The sequence below is a fragment of the Trichosurus vulpecula genome, chromosome 7 (assembly GCF_011100635.1).
Source record: "Trichosurus vulpecula isolate mTriVul1 chromosome 7, mTriVul1.pri, whole genome shotgun sequence".
In the NCBI taxonomy this organism is placed as follows: Eukaryota; Metazoa; Chordata; class Mammalia; order Diprotodontia; family Phalangeridae; genus Trichosurus; species Trichosurus vulpecula.
Genome location: NC_050579.1, coordinates 48,726,107 through 48,738,962, shown reverse-complemented (window position 1 = coordinate 48,738,962; position 12,856 = coordinate 48,726,107). Strand labels below are relative to the sequence as shown.

At 39.5% G+C, this 12,856-nt stretch overlaps 1 protein-coding gene across 4 annotated transcripts in view; it reads left to right on the top strand.

The window, feature by feature from the left end:
• The window catches only part of LOC118856190 (myomegalin-like), a 273,345-nt gene that overhangs the window by 50,447 nt on the left and 210,042 nt on the right, over window positions 1-12,856 (top strand). For all 4 annotated transcript variants that reach the window (XR_005010844.1, XR_005010845.1, XM_036766329.1 and 1 more), the window contains exon 2: window positions 12,200-12,255. Coding sequence is in view for 2 of the 4 variants with exons in the window: in XM_036766329.1 (XP_036622224.1) it covers window positions 12,200-12,255 (56 nt within the window). In the remaining 2 variants the exon portion in view is untranslated. The remainder of the gene's footprint in view (window positions 1-12,199; window positions 12,256-12,856) is intronic.

Below are 12,856 nucleotides of genomic sequence, written 5' to 3'. Positions count from 1 at the left end.
ATACTGATTAGGTTTTATGTGTGCACACATGTATGTCTAGGGTGTCCCAAAAGTCTTAGTGCAGTTTTAATCTATTAAAGCTTATTTAGAACTTTTGGGACTTTATATAGAAATAGGGAAACATCTAGGAAGACAGACTTCTTTAAGTTTATTATTTATTGAATAGGCACAGGCACAAAGATGCATAGGCATTTTGTAAATATTAAGGTAAAGGAGTCTGACTGTCTCCCTAAATACTTACCTTTCTCCTCATCCCTCATGTTGAAAGAAATTTTAGGATTCTCAAAGTTATACAGTGGCTATTTAGGAGCATCCTTTTTTCCCTTTATTTAGGGCTTTAGGAAATGAAAAATAGCTCAATATTTGTTTCCCTGACCCACTTTTAAAGGCCTATTTAATCTAATTTTTATATATATATATATATATATTCCAAAATATCTAACTGAGGCAGCCAGGTGGCACAGTGGATGGAGAGAATTTTGAACTTTTAAAAAATGTTCCAAATTCTCTCTCTCGCTCACTTCCCTCACCACTCCTTGAGAAGGCAAGCAATTTTATATAGATTATACATTTAAAGTCATATACAAATATATTTCCATATTAGTCAGGTTGTAAAAGAAAACACAGACAAAAAAAAGAAAAATAAAGTAAAAAAAGTACGCCTCAATCTGTATTCAGAGTTCATCAGTTCTTTCTCTGGAAGTTCTTTCTCTGGATAGCATTTTTTTTAATCATAGGTCCTTTGGAACTATCTTGGATCATTGTCTTGTTCAGAATAGCTAAGTCTTTCACAGTTGATTATCCTTACAATATTGCTGTTACCGTATACGGTGTTCTCACGGTTCTGCTCACTTCACTTTGCATGAGTTCATATAAGTCTTCTCAGGTTTTTCTGGGTTTCACAACTCTTGGATGTAGATATGGTACATTTGTAGGTGATGACAACATCAAGGGTATGACCATCTTTGTGTGCGGCTGAGGTAAAATGAAGGAGTGGCTCATGGGAGGTGAAGAGGTTGAACAACAGTGTTGAGGGAGAATCAATATGTATGTTGAAGTGCCCTAGCATGAGGGCAGGAGGTGGGGAGGAGAGAAAAATGGTAAGCCAGGTATCAAACTCATTGAGAAAGGTAAATGACCTGGGCAGGGGTGGGGGGTAGTGATCTGTAGACAATAGCTATCAGGATTTTGATCAGGTGATAGATGTGAGTAGCATGAAACTCAAAGGAAGAGAAGTTCCCAAGTGATGGAGGAAGGGGAGAACCTGGAAATGGCAATGGGGAACAAGCAGTATTCCAACTCCTGCCACCTTGACCAGTGAGCCGAGGAGAATGAGTGAAGGTATATCTGGTACTGGAAAGGGTGGCCGGGGAGGCTGTGTCATCAGGAAAAAACCAGATTTCAGTAAGAGCTGCTAGATGGAAGGATTGAGAGATGACTAGATTTAAGATGAAAGGAAATTTGTTACCTCTGAAAGAGGCATTCCAGAGGGTGTATTGGAAGGGCTGGGTGGAGTTAGGATGAAACTGTGAGGTGGGAGGGTTGAGGGGGATGAGAATGGGTGGTAAGGGATGGGTATGGAATGGGGTTGGGATGATGATTGATAGGAGGTGAAAGTCGCTGAGATTTGAAGGATATGATCAGGCGTGAGAATGTTCATCATTGAGTGGAGGGCGCTATTCCTCTACCCTCAAGGACAGGTCCAGATGGAGATGAGAGATCTGAAGTTGAAAGGAGGGTTGTTCTTCTTTGTGCTAGGGGTTCTCTATATCCCAGCTGGGAGACTGGGCTGGCAGCAGGAGGTGGAGGATGCCTTGTGCTGGTACAGTTTGAAGTGATTGCTTAGGGGCAGATGGAAGATGCTTAGCCCAGCCCCCAGCAGCCTTTCCTTGGGAAACACACTGCACCTAACTCTATTATTTTTGTTATTATTATTGTTAATTATTCCAAATAAGTTTGCCAAGGTAGCGATAAATTATAGTAATCTCTTTTCCCAACCCCCCTTCTACCATCACCCCCAAAGCCATTTGTAGCTTTGAGTTGTGGAGGGGACAGAAGAGGAGGAAAATGAAAGAAAAGGCAAAGGTCAAAAGGAAAAGTGGGAAAGGGACTCAGGAGCAGTTTGCAACCACTCAGAAGTGGGAGGAGTAGGATAAAATCGACAAATGAGCAGCTGGGCTACGCTCTTTCTACTCACATTCAGCATCAGGGAGTCAGGGGTTCAGAAAGCAAATGAGAACCCACTTTGGTTGTTTTTTCTTTGAGAACTACAATGATGTCATGTCCCCCTGAGTTTTCAGAGTGGTCTGTGCTCAGTGACTGCACCAAAGGCCTTCAGTGGGTTGAGAAGCGGAACCCCTGGGAGCCTTTGTTTGACAATAGTAGAAGTATCAGGACAGTGGTAGAAACATCAAGGCAGATAGTCTTGTTCTCTGCACTGATGAGACATATGAAGAATCGTCTTCAGATGCAGTGTAAAAGGGACATTGACAAGACTGGGGAGGCATTATTAAACAGAAGTTTGGGGGAGAAAACAGGGTTTTTGATAGACTAAAATCTCAATATGAATCAACAGCGTATTGTAGCAGACCAAAAAAATCAACAAGCATTTATTAAGGGGCAGCTAGGTGGCGCAGTGGATAGGGTGCGGGCCCTGGAGTCAGGGGGACCTGAGTTCAAATGTGACCTCAGACATTTGACACTTACTATCTGTGCGACCCTGGGCAAGTCACTTAACCCTAATTGCCTTGCAAAAAAACCAAAACAAAAAATCAAGCTTATTATGTGCCAAGCATGTAATGGAATATAAATATAAGGAAAAGAAATGCCATCCCTGCCTCAAGGAACTCGCACTATAATAGCAGAAATAACATTGCAAAAAATTGTATGTGTGAAATATGGAAAGTATAAATTGAAAGTAATGTCAGACGGAAGGCACCAGGATTTGGGTAGGGGTGGGGGGTGCAAAAGTAGGACTTTAATCAAAACTTGAAGGGAGGCAGAGGTGAGGAAGAAGCATATTCACAGCTGGTGAAAAGACGTATTTGGGATATGGGGTGTCATGTGCAAAAAAGGTCAAGAAGGTCACTCATTGTTGGTGGATTGTAGAGTATAGACCGAGAAAGTCAGAAGGGGTCAGCCTGTGAAAGACTTTAAAAGACAAATAGAGTATGCTATATCACATCCTGGAGGAAATAGAGAGCTACTGGCGTTGGGGTGGCGGGGGGCCAGGGAGGCAGATGGTGATATGATCAAACCTGTGTTTTTCAAAGATCAATTTGGCAGTTGAGTACAGGATAGATTCAAGTGACCAGCAAACAAACCAGGAGACTATTGCAATAGTCTAGGTGTGAGGTGATGAGGATTGAAACCACTGTTCTAGAAAACCTTTAGAAGAACTGGGATAAAGGTCCCCAGGTTCTCACGGACCTCTCTCAAAGGGGCTTGGACATAATTTGTTCCTAATTTTCTTGGCTATGATCATAGCTTTTAAAAAGAACATTGCTGAGGAATGATCTTGCAAGGAATCATGCCAAGAAGGAATAAAGTCATGATACCAGCCTTTAAATACCTGAAGGCTGTCATATGGAAGAGGGATTAGACTTATTCTCCAAAGCTCCAGAGGGCAAAAGTTGGACCATTTTGTACAAGTTAAAGGGAGGCAGATTTCTGTTTAGTATATATAAGGAAGAACTTAGGGAATCCATCACAAACTTACGTAACTATTAATAACTATTAAACTTTCCCAAAATAGAATGAGCTCCCTTTCCAGATGGTGAGTTCTCTGTCAGTGCTTATATTTACGAGCAGATGCCAGCGTATGCATAGGGGATCTTGTAGAGCAAGGCTTCATAATCTGGGGTCCGCAGACTCCTTTAGATAGATTTTAGGGAGTCTGTGAACTTGGATGGTAAAATCACATCTTATTTTCATTAACCTCTTACTGAAATGTAGCATTTTCTTCAATTATTAATGTAGGCAACAAACCACAGGAGTATTAGGCTTCACTAGGTTGCCAAAGTGATGCACAGTACCAAAAAAGGTTAAAAACCTCTGTGTAGTAGAAGAAACAATTGGAGGGAATAGGAGGTTGTATTAGATTGAGTCAACAAATATTTGTTGAGCATCTAGTACATGCAAGTCATTCTGCTAGGTGATATAAAGAAGACCAAAACATGGTCCCTCTGTAGCACCCTTCTCTGGGATGCTTCCCCAGAGGATGGCTACCACCCTTGGGTTCAAGGGTACCCTATTTGTCTGAACTAGTAAGTATAGTTCATGAGTTCCCACTGGTGAGCTTACCTTTAATAATTAGCCAGTAGATGTAATTGCATAACTTCAAATAGTCATTACCAAAGAGGGTCCAGAGGAGAGAGAAATCCTCTCCTCCCCCCATGAGGTGAAGAATGATTCATTTTTAGAGGCTAGGTTCTTTATTCACTGCTGGGTCCTATCTCTGCTAACTGAGTGGCTTAGCAAGCTGTATTTTTAAAGGTGACCAGGGGCATGACTAGTCTTCTAGCATTTAATGACAAACTGTACTTCCTATTCTATCAGGAAGAACTTCAAACTTCATAAAAAGGTAGGAGAATGTGAACACCTCATTAACACATCAACACTTCCTCATCTTTTCAACCTACCCCTTTACTTTCTGTGATTACATTCATCTTTACACTTAGTTTAATACCTCCTTACATCCTAGGATAAGGGAAATCATTTCGTCAGGGACTAACTCCCTCCACCTTGCAACACCTGCATTCAGGAAGTTTATTTTCTGTTAGGGAAAATAGTACACGTACACAAGTAACTATTATATGAAAGAGAATGGGAAAATAAATGAGGGGCACCATATGCCATTCTATCACTGAGGAGGGAGAATTATGTTTGGCTCAGGAAACTAGGAAATAAAAGCTTATGGCAGAGATAGTGTGTCAATTGGGCTTGAAGGGAGGTTACAATTTCAAGAAGCAAAGATGGAAAGGATGGGTATTCCAGGCTGCAGATCAGGACAAATGAAGATTTTAGTAAGAGTCAATTCATTACCGGCTTTGTGACTATGAAGTCATCAGATTGCTATGCTCCCATCCCTCTGAGTTAATGTGGTCTGTAACAGTCATTAAAAGTCAATAAAATCTCATTGATGCAAATGGAAGTCTAAGGGATGTCCCTTTTGCTAAAGAGGCAACTCCAAGTCACCATATTTGGAACAAACCCAGGAAAGAATCATCTGTAGAAACATCAATAGGATGGTAGGTCTAGAGCCGGAAGGAGGACCTCTTGTCCAAACCTCTCACTTTACAGATGAGTAAACTGAATTCTAGACAAACAGAGTGGCTTACCAAAGGTTCCCATAGACAGTAAGTGGCAAAGCCTGGATTTGGGTCTCGGTTCTATGATTCAAGGTTTTGGTTCACTGTATGATCCTGCATCCAGAATTTGGTTTGCCAACATCAGATGATTGCAGGGTGTTAAGTAACTTTGGAAGAAACTAATACAATTTTTTATTTCAGACCAGTCAGATCTCTTTCTAAACCTAACTAATGATTCTGGATGATCAAGGAAAAAAACCCTAGAAATATGAAAATGTAATTTTAATAAGGAAATTGATTATAGTGATATAAACCTATTTATAAATAAACTGAGGAGATACATCCCACACAATGGTCCACAGATATGTGGGTACTTAGCTATTTGGGAAGAGGGGGTGAAGAGTTTTTAATGCTTCAGGATTAACTAGGGAAAATTGGTTGGCAGTAGCATAGTAAGTGTAATTCCTTAGAGGTAGGTTACTGGTATTAACTAATTGGTGAGAAAGTAAAGAGACAGAGTTTATTATGGGTAAATGGAAAATTCACTTATTCAAGGGGAAAAGAAAATCGAGATATAGGATGAGGCTGGGGGAAGACCAGCCATGTTCAAATAACATATAAGATCTAGATGCGCTAATGAATTAATAGTTATGCAGGCATATATTGTGGGTTTGTTTCCAGGCCACTGCAATAAAGTAAATATTGCAATAAAGCAAATTGCATGAATTTTTTGGTTTTCCAGTGCATATAAATGTTATATTTACTCTTGGTTACCCTAGTTTACTCTTGATTTACCCTAGTGCAGTCTGTTAGGTGTGAAATATTATTATACCTAAAAAAAAGTATGTACTTTAGGTAAAAAATACTTTATTACTAAAAAATGCTGACCATCGTCTGAGCCTTCAGTGAGTCATAATTCTTTTGCTGATGAAGGTTCTTGCCTCTGTGTTGATGGCTGCTGACTGATCAGGGTAGTGGTTGTTGAAGGTTGGGATGGCTGTGGCAATTTCTTAAAATAAGACAACAATGAAGTTTGCCATATCAATTAATTCTTCCTTTCACTTGAACACTTAGAGGCCATTGTAGAGGGGTATTAATTAGCCTAATTTCAATACTGTTATATCTCTGGGATTAGGGAGGCCTGAGAAAGGGAGACAGAGGGAGCAGTCAGAACACACAATATTTATCAATTAAGTTCACCATCTTACATGGGTGGGGTTTGTGGGGCCCCAAAACAATTACAATGGCAGCACCAAAGATCACTGATCACAGATCACCAGAAGAGACATAATAATAATGAAAAAGGTTGAAATATTGTGAGAATTACCCAAATGTGACGCAGAGATACAATGTGAGCACATGATGTTGGAAAAATGAGGCTGGTGGGCCTGCTTGACCCACAAACCTTCAATTTGAAAAATAAAAACAAACACAACACCAAACCCACAATATCTCGAAGCACAATAAAATGAGGTATGCTTTACAAGGCACTACTGGAGTGTGCATGTGCTGGGATGTTCAAATAGGAGAAGAGAGGACAAAGATTTACAACAACTTCCCAGGTTTGGTTGCTCTTAATGGCTTAGAGACACACATTACTTACTGCCAGGAGCTTTTTGGTGGCCACGGCCAGCACTCTCACTTTGTTCCAATATGCTAGGCATTCAGTTCTTTAGGCACAAAGTGTTTACCATGAACAGGGCTCTACGTTAGGCAACAGTAACACAGAAACAAAAATTGGGGCAAAGTATCTGCCCATAAGTAAGGACTGTCCATTGTCTTGGGGGGTCCATGATGCACATGGATAAGGAGATCCAGGATCATTGGAGGAAGAGGTGGAGGAGACCCCTAACCACTGGGGAGAATCAGGAAGGGCTTTCTGTAGGAGGAACTTGGGCTGAATCTTGAAAGAAGTTAAGGCTTCTAAGAAGCAAGAGGTGAGGAGGGGATTCTAGGTGTAGGGGACAGGCTAAGGGCCTACAGATAGGATATGCAGCTCTAAAATGACCCACAGAAAGTGGGTCAGTTTAAAAGTAGTAAGAACTATGCCTATGGAAGGTATTGGCTGGAGTGGGATTGTGAAAGGCTTTAAAACCTGAGCTGAGGGTGCATTCTGGAAAGATGGTGGAGTAATTTTACACACACACACACACACACACACACACACACACACACACACACGTTTGTATGTAGATAGACACATACACATACATATACGTATTTGTGTCTAATGGTAGCCATCTCTAGGGCAGGATGGTGGGAAGGAAAAAAAGAAATTTACATGATAACTTTATTATATATTTAAAAGAAATAGCAAGTTGTACATAGTAAATTCGCAGTTTCATGTACAACCATCTTTCTTATATTATGTTATGAAAATGCTTATTTTATTCCATAAATTAAAAATAAAATAAATGAAAGTAAAAACCAAACTCAGGCTGATCCTAGAGGCAGTAGGGAGTGATACAGTCAGACTCGTGTTGAATAGATAATTGAGAGAAGAGAAGAGAGCTTGAAAACAGGGAGATTGAGCAAAGGCTGTTGCAGTTATCCAGGTTAGGTAAGATAAGATCCTGAGGCAAGGCGGTTACCTCACTGTGTGAAGGGAGAGGATGGGACAGATTCAAGGTAGGCTGTTGAGGTAGAATTGACAAGACTTTAGCATGTGATGAGTATGTGGAGGTGAAGGAGAGGAAAAAGTGGAGCACTTCTCCAGGAGTTTCAAACCCAGGGGATTAGGGAGATGCAGCACCCTCTCTCTCTCTTTTTTTTTTAATGGACTTTATTTATTTTAACATTCATTCTTAAAAAAAATTGAGTTCCAAATTCTCTGTCTCCAGCCCTTTGAGAAGATAAGCAATTGTGATATCAATTATACGTGTGAAATCATACAAAACATTTCCATATTAGCCATATTGCCAAGAAAGAAGCAAGAAAATCTAAGTGAAGCATTCAGAGAAAGAACTGCTGGAGCCTGAATGCAGATCAAAGCATACTATTTTTACTTTCTTTATTTTTCATGGTTTTTTTTTCTTTTGATCTATTTCTTCTTTCACAATGTGACTAGTATGGAAATGTTTTATACAATTGCACATGTATAACCTATATCAAATTGTTTACCATCTTAGGGAGGAGGGAGGGGAGGAAGGAAGAAAAATTTGGAACTCAAAATTTAAAATTGAATGTTAAAATTTGCCTTTACATGTAATTGGAAAAAATAAAATGCTATTTTAAAAAAGGATAAATTGAGTGAAAAAAGTAGCATTAACACCCTCTTAAAGTAGCTTATTTATTGTTTAATGATCCTTTTAACCTACAGGGTTCCTCAAGACCCTGGATACTTCCAGGATGGCCCTGGAAATACAGAACTGTCCTTCATGTATGTGCCTCTGTTTGTAATGTGGAGTTTGGGGAGAAGAGCTAAGGGAAGACTTAGCTCTCTAAGCCTGATTGACTTTACCTATGTCCCGTATATGTGACATTCCCCTGTTGCGCACCCCGCCTGGAATTATCTCTCTCCTCACCTATAGCTAGTAAAATCTATACCTTCTTTGAAAGTGTAATTTTTGTGCCGTAGCTAGAGGAGGCCTTTCTTGATTCCCTTAAGTTGTTAGTATTTTCCTTCCACACCCCCATTACTTTGTTTTGTGTGTTTTATATAGAGAATACAGCCTGTTGTGATATAGTAGAAAACTAGCCTTAGTTCTCAGAAGGTCTGGGTTCAGGTTTTGCTACTGACACATTTTGACTATGTGACCCTGGGCCCTCTCACTAGTTTAGTTAACTCTCTTATACTATAAGTTTCAAAGAAAAGTGCCAACCTGTACTGGTGGAGGGAATTTCCTCACCTGGGTGTTTCCTATAGTACTAATTAAATCACAGGTACAGACCCTCTCCCTATTTTGTATATCCCTATTTTCACACTTATGCTCCAATAGTATGTAAATTCCCTAAGGGCTGAGATTGCTTTATTTGTGTCTGTACGGTTCCTAGCACATAGTAGGTACTTAATTTTTTAAAAATTAAATTTTATGTTCCCATCCACATTCATTGTTTCTCTCTCTCTCTCTCTCTCTCCCTCTCTCCCTCTCTCCCTCTCTCTCTCCCCCACCTTTCCCTCTCTCTCCCCTCCCCCATCCATTAAGAACACGTACACACATGCTACAAACATGTAAAATCAAAGCAAAACAAATCTCCCCATTGTTCATTCCAGATTAAAAAAAAAAAAACATTTTCTATCTGTACCGAGTCCACCAGTTTTCTGTCCAGAGGTGGGTAGCGTGTTTCATTACAAGTCTTCTGGAATTGTGATTGGTCATTATGTTCAGAATTTTTTGTTTGTTTAATTTATAAGTAGGTGTTTAATTAAATGCCTGCTCAATTAAATTGACTAGGACCCGTTTCTATTCTTCCTCCAATTTTCTTTCACATTTTAGATCAGCAGAAAATTTTGCAAATCCTATTTCCTTATAGACACACGCCCCTTATTTTTCCCCACTTTAAATCTACTTCCCTTAGGGAGTATTAAATTCCTTATCGATCTTGCTGAGCAGCTGAAATAGCTCTACTCTCTGGGCACAAGGGAGGAGGAAACCTGAGATGTTAATAGAGCTAAAGTGATTCTTCCCCTTCCCCTGAGGAACCGCTGGTACCTCTGTTAACTTTACGTCCATCTGAATCGACTTTTTTGCCCTACAGTATACTTATTGATTGACCTTGGCTAAGCAGCAAGTTAGGGCCAGGGATGGAAGCAGAGAGCCATCCAATAGGGCTGCTTTCTGTCCACACTGACCATATGTTCCACACTCAGTCATACTTTGTACAGATTCACCCAATCTATAATGTATAATCTGAGATGCAGTGAGTGAGATCATGTCTGGATCCAGAGGACAAAAGCTACGGAGCTCCTTGGAGAAAGGTCTAATGGCTGGTTTGGTTAAATGTCTATTAGAATATGGAGTTGTAAAGTTTTAGAGCTAGAAGTATCCATGTGCCTGCTATCTTATTCCATCATTTCACAGAGAAGGAAACTGAGTCCTATAGAGTTGAAGTAACTAGCCCAAGCCCTGTAAATGGCTCTCTTTCTTGTGATTGTGATGCTTCCGATGCTCATGGGAGTAGGCATTTATATGACCCCTTCTTTTAGAGAGAATGCATTCCTAGAAACTGCATCTTAAAAGCTGATCGTAGTGAGGTGATATCCTGACTTTTTAAAGCTATCTTTTCTGAGGTGTATCATCACTCATAGAATGAATGGGGGTATGTATAAAAGAGCAAGAAGTAAAACCTAGAAGCGGAGAAAAGCTGATGTTACCCACAATTTATACAAAACAGTTCTGTAGCCTCCTTGCTATCAAGTCTGTTTGTGTGATTTTATTTTGTCTTAACTTAAAAAATGTTATAAACACCAAATAAAATGAACATTTACATGTATAAAATGGATCAGAAAACTAGGATTACACATGAAACTATGAATCTCTATTATGTATAGCCTGTTTTTCCTTTTAAGTATATAATAAATTCAACATGTAACTTTCAAAGCTATCCTCCCTGCCTGTGCTTCCTTCTCTTCTGTTTTGTACATTGAAAAAATAATACTGACTATCCCTTTTTTCTTCCTTTTTTCTTTTTTGGGGGAGAGGTAGGCAATCTTTTTTCACCAACTCCCAAATTATCTCCCCCTGCAATTAATCCCTTTTGTCGAACTAGTCAATAAGTAGCAACAATTTGACCTTTACCTAGTACACCTTCTGAACTTTTTTTTTTAAGCAAAATAACTAGTAGGTCATTAAGGGAGAAGAAAGGGAAGCAGAGGGCCTAGATGAGTCTCAAACTGGATAAGCTGCGGCATGCTTCTAGGTCTATTGTTCTCCTTTGGTCACTGTACTAGTATTCTTTGTTAGAAAGAAAGATGTTTTTTATACTGAATAGACTCTTACCTGGCTTCCCAGCTTCAGCATGGTACCAAGGCTGACTGGATAATGTGTTATATATCTACGTATATATGTACATATATATATATATATATATATATATATATATATGTCTCTGGTGTGTGTGTGTGTGTGTGTGTGTGGATACACCAGAGAAGTTTATTAATACTGGAACTAGCAGTATTCTGAAGTCTTGGTGTGCTGTGGAGATTGGCAAAGATAACAGATGGGAATAATATTGAAGGGTTGTAGGAAGACAGGCACATCGGCACACCAAGGTGAGAGTTGTCCAACTGTTTTGGAAAATGCTTCGAAAGTACCCTATAATGGTGACTAGGCTCTTTGACCCATCTTTACCAGTAGTGGACATATATACCCCAAAGGGGCCACGGAGAGAAAGTTCCCATAATAAACCAATAGGTCGTAGCAACAATTTTTTCATAGAAAAAAATTGGAAACAAAGCAGATCCCCACTGCTTGAGGAGTGGCTGAATAAGATGTAGTGATGGACTGTGTTAGCGGCTTAAGAAATAGAAAATAGGAAGATTCAGGGAAACGCTGGGGAACTAGTATGAAGTGATATAAAACCAGGAGAGCGATGTTCACAGTGACCTCAAAAATGTCAGGGAAAACAATGCTAAAAGATAGCCAAACTCAGATCGATGCAATGATGAATTTGGACTCCAGAAAACTAATGGCATATGCCTCCAACTTCTTGGTAAGAGAGGTAGTGGATTACAAGTGGAGAATGAAACATACCTAGCAAATGTGTCATTTGTTTTGCTTAACTATAAGGCAGAATTAAAAGTTCTAAGTCATAAGGCTGGATTCTAATGGGGAGGATGTTAGTCCCAAAAATGTTTTAAAAAAGCATCAATAAAGCATTTATTAAAAGGAAGATGGTAGAGTTCCTTGGGGGCTGTAGATAAGTATCTAACCATTCATTTCTCCCTACAGGGATTATTTTTTGGAGGATGATGGAGAAATGGTGCCCAAAACAAGTCATGTAGCAGGTAAGAAGGACACAAGTACTTACCTCTCATTTCCTTATGACCCCATTGTCCATACTTTTGATATCATCATCAGCAATTATATTAGCACCTTAAGGTTTGCGAATTACTTATATTCTCATATTATCCATAAAAATCCCAACAAAGTAGGAGCTATAATTATCCTCATTTTTGTTGTTGCTGAGTTGTTTCAGTCAAATCTGACTCTTTGTGACCCTTTTTAGGGTCTTCTTGACAAAGATACTGAAGTGGATGGGTATTTCCTTCTCCAACTCATTTGACAGATGAGAAAATTGAGGCAGACAAAGGTTAAGTGACTTGCCCAGGGTCATACGGCTAGTGAGCATCAGAGGCTGCATTTGCACTCAGGTCTTCCCTACTCTATCCAGTTCTAGTGCTCTATCTACTTAAAACAGTTGACTAATAGATAGTCTTCTCCTGGCACCAGGCTTCACACATATTAGGTGCTCAGGAAAGGTCTGTTAAATATTAACAGATCTCATTTTTATAATGCTTTAAGGTTGGTAACACACTTTTCTCACAACTATCCTGGTAGGTTGGGCAAGTATTATTCTCAGTTTTTTTTTTTGAGAGGAAACATATT